The sequence below is a fragment of the Myotis davidii genome, unplaced genomic scaffold, assembly GCF_000327345.1.
Source record: "Myotis davidii unplaced genomic scaffold, ASM32734v1 scaffold97, whole genome shotgun sequence".
In the NCBI taxonomy this organism is placed as follows: domain Eukaryota; kingdom Metazoa; phylum Chordata; class Mammalia; order Chiroptera; family Vespertilionidae; genus Myotis; species Myotis davidii.
In genome coordinates this window covers 5,221,963-5,237,264 of record NW_006289392.1, presented here as the reverse complement: position 1 = coordinate 5,237,264, position 15,302 = coordinate 5,221,963, and the positions used below count along the sequence as shown (strand labels likewise).

The following is a 15,302-nucleotide window of genomic DNA, read 5'->3' as shown; positions in this document are numbered from 1 at the left end:
GGGCTTCTTCCTGCTTTCCCTTTCGCCTCCCTGCATTGTGCCTACATATGCAAATTAACAGCCATCTTTGTTGTCAGTTAACTGCCATCTGAGTTGGCAGTTAATTTGCATATAGCCCTGATTAGCCAATGAAAAGGGTAGCGTCATACGCCAATTACCATTTTTCTCTTTTATTAGTGTTGATTCTTATATTAGTGGGTCACTCTTTAAAATTTCATCCTGTCAGTGACTTTCTCCTTTGGAAACTTTCCACTTCTTCGGTTTCCATAGTATTGGAATCATCTGATTATTCCAGCTCTTTGATCATTCCCTTATCTCTTTCCAGAGATACCTTTTCTCTAACTGCCCCTAAAGGTTGGTATCCTCACAGTTCTATCCTCAGCCCCCTCATCCTCACATCTAACATAGTACCTGTGTGATTCCAACAACTTTCATGGTGTTAGCTTTCCCATTGTGTGGAGAACCACCTCCAGTCCATAATGTAGACATTGGCTCAGTCCACCCACTTCCCAGTGAATATTTACAACTGAATATTCATACAGGCATCTTTTATTGTACCTAACATTCAATCCGGAAACACTGAAACTTATTCATATAATTAGTTTATGAGTCCTTTAGGCAGAATGAATTTTTTTTTTTTTTTTTTTACAGAGAAGAAGTCCCTGTAGGGGAGGGAGGGAGAGAAAGAGAAGAAGAGAGATTGATCAGTTGCCTCTGGCATGCGACCCAACTGGGGACTGAACTCCACAACCTAGGTATGTGCCCTGACTAGGAATTGAATCCACCACCTTTTGGTGTATGGGATGATGCTCTAAGCAACTGAGCCACGCCAGCCAGGGCAAGACAGAAGGTTTTCACTTATCTTTATATCTTCCTGGTCTCTTACCTAATAGGACCTCCCCCATCCTGGTTGACCAGTTGATGGACTCACCAACTGAGTGGATGCTTTACAGGTTTACTCCTCACCAAGCTGATTTAAAAACACATACCTTTTCTTCTCAGGTTCCTGGCCTGTCCCTTTTCGGCTACATTCAAACCTAAGATGGTGACATCCGGGCTTTCTCTCTAGACAGCTAAGTTCTCCGATTTGATCCCTCCGGAGATGAGGACCCACCTCTCTCATGGGACACTGCTTCCTCTAACAGAGAATAATAAGAGGCTTTATTTTTACTCTGCTTTCTCTGAACTCCAAGGTGATAGCTGAGGCTGGCTCAAGGTCATGGATCCCAATATTCTTGTCCCATGGTGGTGGCCTTGAGTCTCTCTCCAGGCTGCCAGGACCCCTAAGCCGCCCTTACCTTGAAGAAGAGAGATTGCCAGGATGAGGCCGGCCAGACGCTTCCCCTGCTCCATGTCGGTCTCTGTCCTTCTCCCGCAGAAGCACTGAGCAACCGCTAGCAGCCAGCCAGCCTGCGCAGTACTCGCCTGGCTCCACCCAGTACCCTTCAGGCTGGGGCCCCTGCGAGAATGCAGGAACCCAGAGCCTCCGCCCTCAGCTTCAAGTGTGGTCAGCTGGGGCTCAGCAGGCTGCAGGTGCAGCTGTCCTTGCTCTTCTGTTAAGGAGTCAAGGGTGGGAGGTGGCGTGGAGGAAGAGAGAGCTGGATTCCCTTTGCAGAGACTCTGGCTTGCACAGAGAACAAACAGCCTTGGATGCTGGGTAGTCAATGGCCTGGGCCTGTTTCTTCACAAGGGAAATAACATTGCAGACACCATTTGTTGCCGGTATCTTAGCCAGTTGTTGCTTGTTACTAGTTGTTGCCGGACTAATGAATAAAGGTGGGAACTTTAGGGTGCTCAGGGCTGGAGCTCTGACAAGAGAGCCACTTCACTCGGGGTCCTCATACAGGGATGTTTTACTGTCCTTCTGAGATGAGATCATCAAAGAGGTATCTGCTTGGAAGGAAACAGGACAATTCCAACAAGACAGCCAAGCATTGCCAAGGACAGGGACTGAGCTGAGTTTCCGAGATCTCAGGCCCTATCTCTCCCAGCCAGTCAGTCAGCGAGTCAATAAAAATGGATGGAATTCTTGTCATGTGCCAGGCACAAGCCAGGTGTTGGAAACACAGAAACAAGTGAGATATACATGAGCTCTGCCCTCAGGTAAATTATAGTTTAACTACGACAGTGTGGTTTCAAAACTCCACAGGCCACGGGGCGAGGGTGGGAGTGGGAAGGGGAGTCCATTTGTCTCTTGGGAAGGCTCAACTCTGCCTACAAGTCAATCATATTGTTATTAATAACTATTTCTCACTGAACACATATGATGTGTCTAGTATCATGCAAACATCATGTTCAAATCCTTATCACAAATGAAGAATACATCAGAGCGCATCAACAGCAGATTAGAGGAAATAGTTGATTGAGTCAATGATTTGCAAGACAAGGTGGCAGAGCCCGGCTGATATGTCTTAGTTGGTTGAGCATCATCCCATATATCAAGAAGTCCTTGGTTTGATTCAGGGCACATGTCCAAGTTGATGGTTCGATCCCTAGTAGGGAGGGTTCAGGAGGAAGCCAGTTCATGTTTCTCTCCCATCAATGCTTCTGTCTCTTTCCTGCTCCCTTCCTCTCTCTAAAAAAAAATAAAAATAAAAATAAATAAAAACTTATTAAAATAAAAAAGGCAGTGGAAAACACCCAATCAGAACAGTAAAAAGAAGAAAAAAAAAGGAAATAGTTTAAAGGACCTCTGGGACAACATAAAGTGTAACAGCATTCACATCATAGGGGTGAATAGAGTGTTGGCCTGAGGTCTGAAGGGTCCCCGGTTTGATTTCAGTCAAGAGCACATGCCCAAGTTGTGGGATTGATCCCCAGTAGGGTGCATGCAGGAGGGCAGCTGATCAATGATTCTCTCTCATCATTGATGTTTTTATCTTTCTCTCTCCCTTCCTCTCTGAAATCAATAAAAATATTTTAAAAAGTGGGAAGATTATGTGTAATTACAACAGTAAATTAAAGGATACACACAAACACACAAAAAAACATGATAACAACATAAATATGAAGGGGTGAGTAAAAATGATAGTGATTTTAGAAAGTGTTTGAACTTAAGTGACCATCCAATTAACATGGAAGGTGTAAACATGGCTTGGTATATACGAAACCCATGGAAACCATAAACTGAAAAATCTACAAGAGATACAGAGGAAACAAGATACAACACTACAGAAAGTCAACAACATGCAAGAGGCCTGGGGTGGGGGGCGGGGTAGGCTAGAAGAGGTCAATGGGGGAAAATGGGGACATACGTAATACTTTCAACAATAAAGATGAAAAAGATACAAAAGAAGGGAGCAAGAGAATAAGAGAGGAACAGAAACTATAAAAACAGTCAGAAAACAATGGATAAGATGGCAATAACTGCTTACCATGAAAAAGAATGAAATCTTACTATTTACAACAACATGGATGGACCGCGAGGGTATTGTCCTGGATGCAGTGAGTCAGACCGAGAGGGACAAGTGCCACATGGTCTCACTTATATGTGGCATCTCAAAAGCAGAATACACAGCCCTGACCAGCGAGCCGCAGTTGGTTGGAGCGTTGTCCTTGCACCGGAAGGCTTTGGGTTCGATTCCTGGTCAGAACGCATACCTAGGCTATGGGTTTGATACCCGGTCAGGGTGCATATGGAAGGCCACTGATGATATATCTCTCTCATATCAATGTTTCTCTCTCTCTCTCTCTCTCACTCTTTCTCTTCCTCCCTCTCTAAAAGCAATAAAAAAGTAGAATAAACAAACAAAACAAACTCATAGATACAGAAACAAACTGATGATTGTCAGATGGGAGGGGTGGGAGGCTGGTGAGATAGGTACAGAAATAAAGAAATACAAACTGAGCCCAGCCCACATGGCTCAGTGGTTGAGTGTTGATCTATGAACCAGGAGGTCATGGTTCAATTCCTGGTCCGGGCACATGCCCGGGTTGAGGGTTTGATCCCCAGTGTGGGGTGTGCAGAAGGCAGCCGATCAATGATTCTCTCTCATCATCTATCTTTCTCTCCTTCTCCCTTCCGCTCTGAAATCAATTAAAAAAATATATATAAAAGTACAAGTTGGTAGTTACAAGATAGTCACAGGGGTGTAAAGGACAGCATAGGGAATATAATCAATAATATTGCAATAACTATGTGCTAACTGTGCCAGGTGGGTGCAAGATGCACCAGGGGAGGGGTCACTTGGTAAGTTATATACACATGTAGCCACTCTCTGTGCACCTGAAGCTGGTACAGCATTGAATGCCAATTGTAATTAAAAATAGAGGAGAAGTAGAGAGCCAAGCCAAGCCTTATGGTGATACCGAGGGCACTGGACTCTGAAAATTCCACCACTGGCCCAGGCCCAGCAGGGAGGCAGTATTGGAGCTGGGATTCGAATCTCTGGGGCAGGCGGGGCGGGTGCTCCAAAGCCCAGCCTCCTGCAGGTAAGCGTGTGGTTTGCTGTCCCAGGCTGCTCGAAGAAGACTGGGCAGGGTCCCACGAAAGACCAGGCAAGTTCTCGTTTTTCATCAATGACCCATGAAAGGACCATCCTCAACCTCCTTCTACTTCCCAGAAATCAGGCAACCTTCCGCATGTTCTCTGCTGCCTCTTTCACTCCACCCCTACGCTTCCTGTGCAGAGAGCAACTTGCACCTGCTTCCTTCCCCCCCACCTCCCATCCCACCTCCCTCCCCACCGGAAGCCGGCGCACCCGCACCCACACCCGCACCCACCATCTCCCATCCTCCAGGCAGAGAGCAAACAAAGCGTCTTCTGGTGCCTCCCCCCGCGCCCCTCTTTCCGGCCTGCGAGTCAGCGGGGAGGGCGGCTCTCCCAGCGGGCGCCCTGGGCCGGTCTAGCTCCTGCCGAATTCTGTTCAGAGATGGCGCGCAGCAGGTTTCTGGCTGGCCTGGCGCTGGCCGCCCTTCTCTCCCACGGTAAGGCTTGTCCAGGGACGGGGCGGCACCTGCGGGAAGAGACCGAGGGGGACATCACACCTGGAGCGAGGGGTGACAGATCTTCCCAGGGCTGGCTCTCAGGCATGCAGGGCTGCCCAGGAGGGCGCGCTGGATGGGGCGCCGGGTCTGCGAAATGAGCTCTTGGCTTTGACCCGCTCCAGCGAAGGGTTCATCTCGGCCTTGAGTGTCTCCCCGAAGGCCCCAGGCCGAGGTCTGTAGGGAATGTTGGTGTGTGTGCCCGAGACGGGCCGACAATGGCAGCACTGCTCCTCTAGGATCCAGGCCTCTTGTCAGGAGGCCACGGTTAGGCCACCTCCCGGGGCCGTGGCCCAGCACCCAGGGGAATGCTTGAAGAGAAGAACTAGCTTTAGGAGGAGCAGAAGGGAGGGCAGGTTTGGGGAAAGAGCGACCAACCCATCTTGTTGGCCTGGTTCCTGTCCCAGGGCCCCCTCAGTCCCAGGTGACCTGGGATTAGCTGCTGAGGAACACCCAGCACTTTCAGCGGAAACAGCCCCAAGCAGGACATGCGTGTCGGCTATGAAGTCTGAGGCACCTTCTCCCTGAGTGCGCACACATGGGTTCTTGACCTGCTGTGTAGGCACTGGGTTTTCTAGACAGTGCTCTTGTATCCAAACTGGTAGCTGAGCGTGCAGCTCAGGGAGAACGTAGCTCCCACGCTCCCTGGGATTGGGGGCACTGAAGCCGGTGCCTCTGTGGACTGGAGATGCTCTCGTCAAAGCAACGCAGTGTTTCTAGAAGGTGCTGTGCGTGCCTCCAGCCCTAACTCCCCACAGGACTTGCCTTGTGTGGAGCCCCAAGAGGAGATTTGATACATCTTCCTTTCCGTCCTTCTCCTCTTCAGCGAAGGTGGAACAACTAAAACTCTACGTGGGATTTGCTCTGGGTTCCCTGCTCGACCCCTGGGGCTGGTCTCAACCCCACCATCTCGCTTACTGTTGTTGGGGTGAGGAAAGGGAGGGAGAGGGGGAGAAGCTGAAGTGGGAGCGTTGTAAGTTGGCTGGGGAGTAGAATTGGAAGTTTCCCTGGAGGGAAAATGCAGGCATCTCCAAGCAAGGAGCCTCTGCTTTTTCCTGCCTCCTGAGTGCTCTCCCGGGCTCTGCTACCCTCCTGCTGTCCTTTATTCTACTTTTGAATTTATCGCTATTGTTGAAAGTATTGCGGATGTTGCCTCCCTCTCCAGGCCTTCACCAGCCTATTGTCTGTGTCCCTAGGTTCTGCATATGAGTTCTTCAGTAACTGTCTCCCCCACGCCCCTCCCCTCTGAGATTCATCCCGTCCGCTCCCCTCCTACTTGGAATCAGTGGTCTGGATTCATTTCCAGGACGGTCCTCAGATGAACCCGTTTCTAGGGTTCCTCCTTTACTCTTTGTTCTTCAGGGCCTATCCCCGGCGTGGGCCGCACCTTTGTGTCCTTCCTGGCCCCTGAGGCTCATGGGCAGCCTCCTGAAGCCTTTCTCTCGTGACCTCTCTCTTGCAAGAAACCATAAATTAGACTTGAATAGCGGTCTTTCTTAAGAGTGAGCCTCAGCAGAACACGGGGTCTGGGGCAGATCAAAGAGGTGGCTCCAATCACAGTATTTTTTCCCCTTAGTGAGCCCCTTCATGAAATTCGTGGAGGAATTTGAGGACAAAGTGGTTTTGAATTGCACCGGCATCACCTGGCTAGAGGGAACGATGGGGATCAAGTTACAGGACAATCAAAGTCTGGACTTGGGAAGACGCGTCCTGGACCCGCGGGGAGTGTACCAGTGCAATGAGACGCAGACACAAGGCACCACATACACCCTGCAAGTGTATTATCGAAGTGCGTGCCTTGGGTTGGCATGGATGGGGCCTCTGGATGTGAGAACTTTCTAGCTGGGGGGCGGGGGCCGTGGTGAACCAATCTGTTTTCTAAACAAACGGGGCTCCTCTTATGATGGCAGGAGCCAGATTCTCAGGCCCTCAGAGCTGGAGAGAACTTATCTGAGGAAAAAGAGCAGCGGGAGCCGTGCGACCCCAGCAGGAGGGCTTTGTTGGGAGAGCGGCTTGGCCTTTGCGGGGTGGGGGGGATATAGCAAGGCCATCCGCGGCCTTTCTCCGAGGGTCTTAAGTTCAGGTCTTGACTGGAGAGAGCCTGGGGCTGCCCCAGGAGGCAGAGGTGGCTTCCTGGTCTTGAAAGGCCTCCCATCTCTTCTCTCCTCCCCGCCCCGCCCCCCACCCAGTGTGCCAGAACTGCGTGGAGCTGGACCCTACCACCCTGGCCGGCATCATCATCACCGATGTCATCGCCACCCTGCTCCTTGCTTTGGGAGTCTACTGCTTTGCTGGACACGAGACTGGAAGGCTGCCCAGGGGTAAGTGGGTGGGAGAGAGAGAGAGAGAGAGTGTGTGTGTGTGTGTTGTGGGGGTGCCCCTGCCTAGCAGTGGGTCTGGAGTGGGTTGTGACTCACTCTCCTAAGGATGTTTACAGCTGCTATCGAAGGACTTGGGTGCCCATGTTGCTCACGCAGCCTTCCGAGCTGTGACTGCCTGCAGCTCCCCTGCAGAGCCCATAGGGTCTCACAGCTCACCCGCCCAGGCCTTTCTAACTCGCTTTCCTGGCTCTTCTAGCTGCTGACACTCAAGCTCTACTGAGGAACGACCAGCTCTACCAGGTGAGCCCTGGGGGGGAGATGGGGTGGGAGGAGGGGAGAGTGGCAATGCAGAAGCTGACACTAGGGGTGACGTGTGTGTATGAAGGGTCCCAGTGGGAGTTTACTGGGGCTGGGACCTGGAAAGGCCAGGCACCAGCTCTCAGCGGCCGGCTGGGGCTCCCTGGGGAGCCCTGCCCCTGCCCCTTCTCCTCTCTTAGCCCCTCAGAGACCGGAACGATGCTCAGTACAGTCACCTTGGTGAGAACTGGCCTCGGAGCAGGTGAACCTGAGACTGATGGAGCACCAGCTGCCGACGGTCCCTTCTCTTCCTGCTCAGCCAATAAAGATGTCTTCTTGCACGCGGCAGCTCCTGCGCTTTTCAAAGGTCCCGGGCCAGGCCTCGGAGCTGTGCTGACTTGGCAGGGTGCTTGCCCTCCCTGTCCACGTGTGTTTTCTCTTCATCGCTCTCCTTCCTTTGGCCCCCATGGACCCGGCGATGGGCACTCTCTCATTACAGCTTGGCTCAGGGTGCTTCTGACCTGGTGGGCTCCTGGGGACAGGGTTTGCCCACCACGCCCCCCGCAGGCGGCCCCGTAGCACTTCCTGAGCTTTGGCTCCCTCGCCACAGCTGAGGCGGCTGCTAGTTCAGGGACCCAGCCACACACAAGTTTCCATGACGTCATGAGCGCAGGTGGCAGAGACATCAAGGGCCCTGGGACTCACTTCTTGTCAAAGGACATGCATGTGGGAACGTCCCTCTTCTGCTGAGGGACTGGCCTTGGTGTTATGAGCTTTGTGAAGGCACTAGGGGTGAGGAGGTCTCAGCCCAGGCCCCTCAGTACCATGTACCTTCCTCCCCCAGAGCCTGCCCTGCGCCTACCTGCATGCACGATAAACTGGCAGCAGAAGCCCTTCATCAATTAAAACACACCATCCCTCTCCACTCAGTTGCAAAACTGGAGCTTGAGACTGGGTGGGGGTTTAGGATGCTTTCTTTTTTTGTTGTGGTTGTTAATCCTCACCTAAGGATACTTTCCCATTGATATTCAGAGAGAGTGAAAGAGAGGGGGAGAGACACACACAGAGAGAAACATCAATTGAGAGAGACACATTGATTGGTTGCCTCCTGCACACGTACTGACCAGGGCCAGGGATCGAGACTACAGCCTAGGTACATGCCCTTGACTGGAATTGAACCCAGGACCCTTCATTCTGCAGGCCAATGTGCCATCAACTGAGCCAAACCTTGAGGAACTGTATTAAAGGGTTGCGGCATTAGGAAGGTTGAGAATCACTGCACTAGATATTCTACATAGATGACCATGTTGCTTGTGAATAAAGACAGTTTAACGTTTCCATGTCCACTGTGGATGTTTTATTTCAGCTCCTTGCACTGGCTACAGCCATGTACAATGCTGCATGGAAGTGGAGGGAGGACATTCTTGCTTTATTTGTGATGTTAGAGGGAAAGCGTTGTCTTCATCATTAAGTATGAGGTTGGCTGTAGGTTTTTCTTAGATGCCCTTTGACAAGTTGAGAACATTCCCTTCTCTTTCTAGTTTGTTGGGCATTTTTAGTGAAAATAGTTGTATTGTCAAGTGCTTCTTCAGCATCCATTGAGATGTTTATATGGTTTTACTTTACTGAAAAAGTAAAACCATATAAATTATAAATTACATCGGTGGCATTGTTATGGGCTAGCTCATTGTTATGGTCTATGAGATAGACCACCAACTCAGAATTAAAATTTTAAGAGCCTTTATTAAGCTGGCCAGCTGACTGTAGCCGTGCCCCTCCCGTAGGAGCATCACAGCTTGCAGTGCTGACCAAGAGTACAGCAAGACCTTTTATCTGCAACACTACAAAGCACTTTTTTAAAAAAAGAAAAAACAAACTGTAAAGCGGTTCATTAGCCGTTCCTGGTACTGGCAGGGTAGAAAGTTTACATAAAATTTATGAGCAGGGTCACACCCGGCTGGGTTCAATCATAACACATTGCTTTTCTAGCGAGATAATTAGCAATTTTTCTCTCCCATGGTCCCTGCCCCTCAGCCTACTCAGTAATTCTTCTTTGTCAGGCCCCTGGCCCTAGCACATTCCCTACTGGTCTTATGCCCGAATCAAATCTTTGATTCAGCGTCCTCCTCTAAGATTCTGGAGTTACATTTTATTCACCGTGGCGGGCCCAGGGAAATGAATTTAAATTCTAAGCAAAGCCACAAGCAGAACCTCCCTTTCTGTGGAAGAGCCAGCCCTTTGTGCGCTTGCTGGCGGCGGTCTTGAAAACTACACAGTTCTATCCAATCAAAAATGCCCCTGGCATGGCACTTGGTGTATCTAGTCTCTGACCTATAAGGCCAGACAGCCAAGTCTATCTCCCCCATTATTCAAGCAGGCTAAAATGGCCTAGGAAGCAAACTTATCTTCTAGAATAAGAGGCCGTCCAAAGAACAGCAGCTCCAAACAGTAGTCCTACAGAATAGGGGTTTTCCTTCACCTCCCCCCGCCTTGTTCCACAAGCTTTTCAGCCTTGTGGTACAACAGCCATGGGGTGTTACGGTGAACAGGGGTGTTGATTGATCTGTTACTACTTCCTGCTGGAAAGGGACGACATCAGCCTCTGGTCCCACTAACCCAATGAGGTTTCAGCCAGTCTCTGAGTCAGACTCCTCCTCTCTTGGAGAATTTCGAAGTCCTGATGGCTCCCAGGTCCAGGGAGAGTGCTCTTTTCTTTGCCTGCTATCCTTGTCTTCCCATCAGTCCCCTTTGTGGCAGAGCAGCAACCAGGCCTCTTCCAAGGGAGTGCACTGGAAGGGGATATCAGCTCCTCCTCTTCCAGCAGCAACAGGTACTGAACCCTTTCAGTACATTTGCAAGCAGGGAGCTTTCGTTAGCTCTATCTGCAGCTTTTATAGATCCCGGGCAGTCACTAGCTTCTGTTTTAACTGCTGTAGCCAGCAAGCCAAAGGCCTAAGTTTTGTATTGCTTGTTGTAAAACACTCATTACTCATTGGGCAGCTCTAGTGTCAGGTAAATTTCTGCTTTCCCCACTTCTCTTGCTGCTGCTTCTTCTTTCAGGGCCACAGCGGGCAGCTCAGGCATCCAGCCCCGCTTCTTTGACCTGGCTCTCAGGGGCTGAGTCTGCCTAGCAAACAGTTCTAAATCACCAGGGCGGCTGAAGATTTCAGCTCTTTTTCTCCTCCGCTTTTCTCCTGGGAGTTTAGTTGTTTTTTTTTTAATGTATTAAAATTCTTTATTCTTAGAAACCTTAATTCTTTAATGATTATCAAAAGTGAACAATTAGCATTGGTCCTTACAGAAAACTTGTGACCTTGAAGTTAGTTGATAAGGCACCTGTTAGGTCTGCAGCCAGTAACGTAACTGCCAACACCCGCAACCCCCTTCTCTCAGCCCAGGCCCATTGCTTTCCCTCACAGATTTTTTCTCTTTTACTCTTGATTTCTCCGACCAATTCCCCGTCCCCCAGTTCAGTTGTTTGTCTCCCTTTAAACTGTGGGAGTTTCGAAGAAAACTACAGACTGCTCCTATAGTAGCCCTCCCTCCTGGAGGCTGGGGTCCGACCTGTGGGGAAATATGACTCTTAGTCGGCCTGGAAAGATAATGGGTGCATAGGGAGATTTCTTGCAGACAGAAAGCCTGGAGGCCACCTGAAATCCAGTTACAGATGCTTTCAGAATCAGGATGAGGGAGGAAGGGAAAGACCATGTCCTCTACGAGGATTCTAATAAATAACTGAAAACAGCAAGTCAAACAAAACACATCACAGGCCAGTAAATCTCTCCTCCCTGCGGAACTGTAAGCCCTTTGTATCCACCAAAGAGATAAGAAAACCATAAATAACAAGTTCTTTGAAATTTACTACTTTGTTAATTTGCTAAGCAAATAGTTAACTTGAAAAGACTTCTCTCTTGCTTTTTTTTTTTTTTATAAGCAATCTCAGCACCAAGCAATCTTGGAACCTAGTCAGCCTTTATTTTAGCCTTTAAATCTACCCTAGAACTTCAAAATTTCAATTTTACAACCCAGGTAAGAGCAAATTTACAACCCAGGTAAGAGCAACTGGTAGACAGCTCTTTGTTTTTTTTTTTTTTTATAAGCAATCTCAGCACCAAGCAATCTTGGAACCTAGTCAGCCTTTATTTTAGCCTTTAAATCTACCCTAGAACTTCAAAATTTCAATTTTACAACCCAGGTAAGAGCAAATTTACAACCCAGGTAAGAGCAACTGGTAGACAGAAATTTATATTAACTAAGTGGGCTGATTCCCCTTTAATAGTGAGCAAAAGACTCTGAGAAAAAAATAATTCTCGCAGCTGCTAAGAGACTTTTGCAGACCATCCCGGGTCCAGCCCAAATGTTCAGCCAAGCATATCAACAGAAAAGTAGAATAAATCAAAGTAGCTTTCACTTCACACAGACCAGTAATGAGCAGCTAAGGCAAACACCTGTATTTACACTTTCTTAGTAGACTAGCCCAGGCTGGAGCTGTATCCAGTCCCCTTTCTCTGTAGTAATTTGGCTAGTCCTACACAAACAAACTTTGTCCCGACCCCATGATGATCGGTGGCGAGAGACAAACAAGGGAGGGGGTGACCTATTTTCACAGATCCTCACTCAGATGCCCACCTGGCTGAGTTCCTTGGGATATTAGATTCGTCTTAGCTAAGGTGCACCCGTATAAACCCCGGGCCTGGTCACCTCCACGTGGGGGTGAGTCACCATTATGCCATATGACGAATTGCGGAACCTCAGGTTGGGGCCCACTCAGACTCCGTAACTGAAGTCGTGGAGCCACACAAAGGAGAGGAGAGGGCAGGCCCCCTCCCTCCACACTCACACACTTTCACCAGACATTCACTCAGAGTTTAAACAATCCACCCAATTCCTAACAATTTCCCAATACCTGAGGGAGCGCTATAGCTTCCCAGGAGGTGATCAAGCTCCCCTTCCACTCACTTGGAGTGGGCCTGACTGATCGGGGGTCGATGAAGATGACTGACCCTATCCCATTTGACAAAGACAAAGACAAAACAAATCAGCCAAATGCAACCTAAGGTTGCCCAGAACCTGCAGCTTGCTCCTTGAAGTCCTGAAAATTTTTCAAAAACATTGCAGCAGGGTGCACACAGAAGCAGACGACTTTTTGACAACAAACACCAAGACAACAAACACCAGACAGACAAGCCCGGTGCAGCCTACAGCCGCACGAACCAGGGACCCCGGCCACGGTCGTGGCCGCGGGTCAGGACCAGGAGTCCCGCTGCGTCCAGCCCTCCATATAGGTCCTTCCATGGGACGTCCCAATTCCTGTTTAACGACCGGTCCTTACCTCTCTCCAGAGTTCAGGTGGCTCGATTTCCAAATTGAAAGTTTTTGGGTGGAATCTCCTCTGCCTCCCTGGGACCTGGGATGGAGACTGGAGGCCTCCTTGGTAGTTGTTCCCCACAGGGATGTGGGGTATCTCGCTGAGTGCCCGGCAATAAATGGGGGAGAGCCTCCTGCCCTAAATAAGGGGTTCTCGCTGCGGGCCTCCAAATGTTATGGGTTAGCTCAGCGAGATAGACCACTGACTCAGAATTTAAATTTTAAGAGCCTTTATTAAGCTGGCCAGCTGACTTCAGCCGCATCCCTCCCGTAGGAGCATCACAGCTTGCAGTGCTGACCAAGAGTACAGCAAGACCTTTTATCTGCAACACTACAAAGTATTTTTTAAAAAAAAGAAAAAACAAACTGCAAAGTGGTTCATTAGCCGTTCCTGGTACTGGCAGGGTAAAAAGTTTACGTAAAATTTATGAGCAGGGTCACACCTGGCTGGGTTTAATCATAACACATTGCTTTTCTAGCGAGATAATTAGCAATTTTTCTCTCCCATGGTCCCTGCCCCTCAGCCTACTCAGTAATTCTTCTTTGTCAGGCCCCTGCCCCTAGCACAGCATGATCTGTTAAACCAACCCTGCATTCCTGAAATAAACTGTACTTGATCATTGTGGTATTTCTTTTAATATATTATTAGATTAAATTCACCATGGTGTTTCTTCTAGAGGGAAAGAAGCAGCTTTCAACAGGGCCCGTCACATAGAAGCTGCGGTCACAAGCCCAAGGCTGAGTGTGCACCACTATTAACATAAAAAACATTCAAACCTGGAAAGAATATTGTGAGTTTATTTGAGCCAAACTGTCGACAATTGCTGGGAAGTAGTATCTCAATGGATTGGGATAGTGCTCCAGAGAATGGCGGGTTTTCCTCTGTTTTTAGACATTGCAATCAAAGGAGGAGACGTAGGTGGGTCACATGAAATCCATTGGTGATAGGCTAGAGAGGCGGGAGAAAGCAAAGGGGGAAACCTCTGGGATTGGACAAAATGTAAAATGATGGACACATACTTAGGTGGGTGCAGGATAGCCAACAGTCAGCAATTAACATGACAACAATGAAGGAATTTGTGGTATCTGTCCTGGTGCCCAGCACATTAGGTTGTGCCCCAAGGGGTATGGAAAAAGGGAAGTTAGAAGTTACCCAGACATTTCAAGGGTATGTTATGACAGATGCAAAAAGACAGACAGGCTCAGTTAAGGTAAAGGTTGACCTTGTCAGTGAAGATACTGGCCTAGGACGTAACTGCCCACCATAATTGCTTTTAGTTAAAGTTTAATTTCAGACCACCCTTTGCGGTTACTTTAGGTCTGAATTTGCAAGCCCGCCATGCGGCCTCCCCTGAGCTGTCAGGTTAGCACGTGACCCCTTTCGTCCACACCACCAGTGGCTTCTTCAGTCCTGGTTGCGCACACAAATAGCCCTGTGGTCACAGAGCATTGTGAGTGCAGAGAGGGAGGGAAGGAAGAGAGCTCGCTGGCTTGAGCTGGACCGAAACCCATGTCAGAGCTAGGCCTCTCCTCAAGCTGAGCCTGGGCCCTGGGCGGGGAGGGGCCTCCCACACTGGCCTCAGGCTGCTGCAGCCCCTCTCACCCACATCCTGGCTCCTGCACCACAGCCGCTCTGGCTGCCGCCCTCACAGTGAGAGCGTGAGGCTGCCTTCCCCATTCCCTCCCCTCCCTCCCCACCGCTCCAGCTCTTTCTTTCCTTTTCTTTCATTTATGTAAACTTTTACCAACATTTAATAGAAATGTATCTGCTCATTTACAGTCAAATTAATCTTATAAGCACCAGTTTTTAATCAGTGCTTTCTGGAATGCCTTTTGTAATTGAAAATAAGGTTTTGACATCAAACAGATTGTATTAAAGAAATTGTTCCTTCATAATTTGAAGGCGAAATAGAAATGTGCCCAGGTCTCCCCACAGACTCTGACATCCACTGCCGAGCCAGGTGTGGGTCACCGGACGATCCCGGGTGGAGGGGTCACAGTGGTGGGGTCACCGGACGATCCCGGGTGGAGGGGTCACAGTGGGGTGCAGCATCTGGGTCATGATCGCCCCCAAGACTGTCCCCTTGGCATTGACCCACGGGCAGTGCTTTCCTCACATTCAACACTGAGCCCACACACCTGCCAGGCTCTGCTCTGGGCATGAGGAGCGCAGTCAGGATGGAGACAGACACCGTCTCTGCCCTCGCAGAGCAGCGGGCTGCTGCCTCTGCAGATGGTACGAGGCCCCAGGTAGGGAACGGCTTTACCTGGACTCGTGCGTTAGCCTCTCAGCACGTCTGATGTTCAGAGGAGGAGAGAGGCAGGAGAGGGGAA

At 49.5% G+C, this 15,302-nt stretch overlaps 2 protein-coding genes across 2 annotated transcripts in view; one reads left to right on the top strand and one right to left on the bottom strand.

Annotated features, from left to right (window-relative positions):
• CD3G (CD3g molecule) overlaps positions 1-1,456 on the bottom strand; it is an 8,547-nt gene extending 7,091 nt beyond the window's left edge. The window contains exon 1 of the mRNA XM_006761565.2: positions 1,299-1,456. Within this exon, the coding sequence (XP_006761628.1) occupies positions 1,299-1,353 (55 nt within the window). The 5' untranslated portion in view covers positions 1,354-1,456. The remainder of the gene's footprint in view (positions 1-1,298) is intronic.
• A 3,295-nt stretch (positions 1,457-4,751) lies between these two features.
• CD3D (CD3d molecule) lies at positions 4,752-8,638 on the top strand. Its single transcript, XM_006761564.2, has 5 exons — positions 4,752-4,926; positions 6,560-6,772; positions 7,173-7,304; positions 7,561-7,604; positions 7,802-8,638. Exons 1-5 carry the CDS (start codon positions 4,872-4,874, stop codon positions 7,865-7,867), a joined length of 510 nt encoding a protein of 169 aa, XP_006761627.1. The 5' UTR covers positions 4,752-4,871; the 3' UTR covers positions 7,868-8,638.
• The last annotated feature ends 6,664 nt before the right edge of the window (positions 8,639-15,302 follow it).

Coding starts and splice junctions, on each gene's coding strand:
- CD3D (XM_006761564.2), top strand. CDS start 4,872: ATGGCGCGCAGCAGGTTTCTGGCTGGCCTGGCGCTGGCCGCCCTTCTC. Junction 4,927..6,559: donor GGCCGCCCTTCTCTCCCACG/GTAAGGCTTGTC, acceptor TTTTCCCCTTAG/TGAGCCCCTTCATGAAATTC. Junction 7,605..7,801: donor GGAACGACCAGCTCTACCAG/GTGAGCCCTGGG, acceptor CTCCTCTCTTAG/CCCCTCAGAGACCGGAACGA.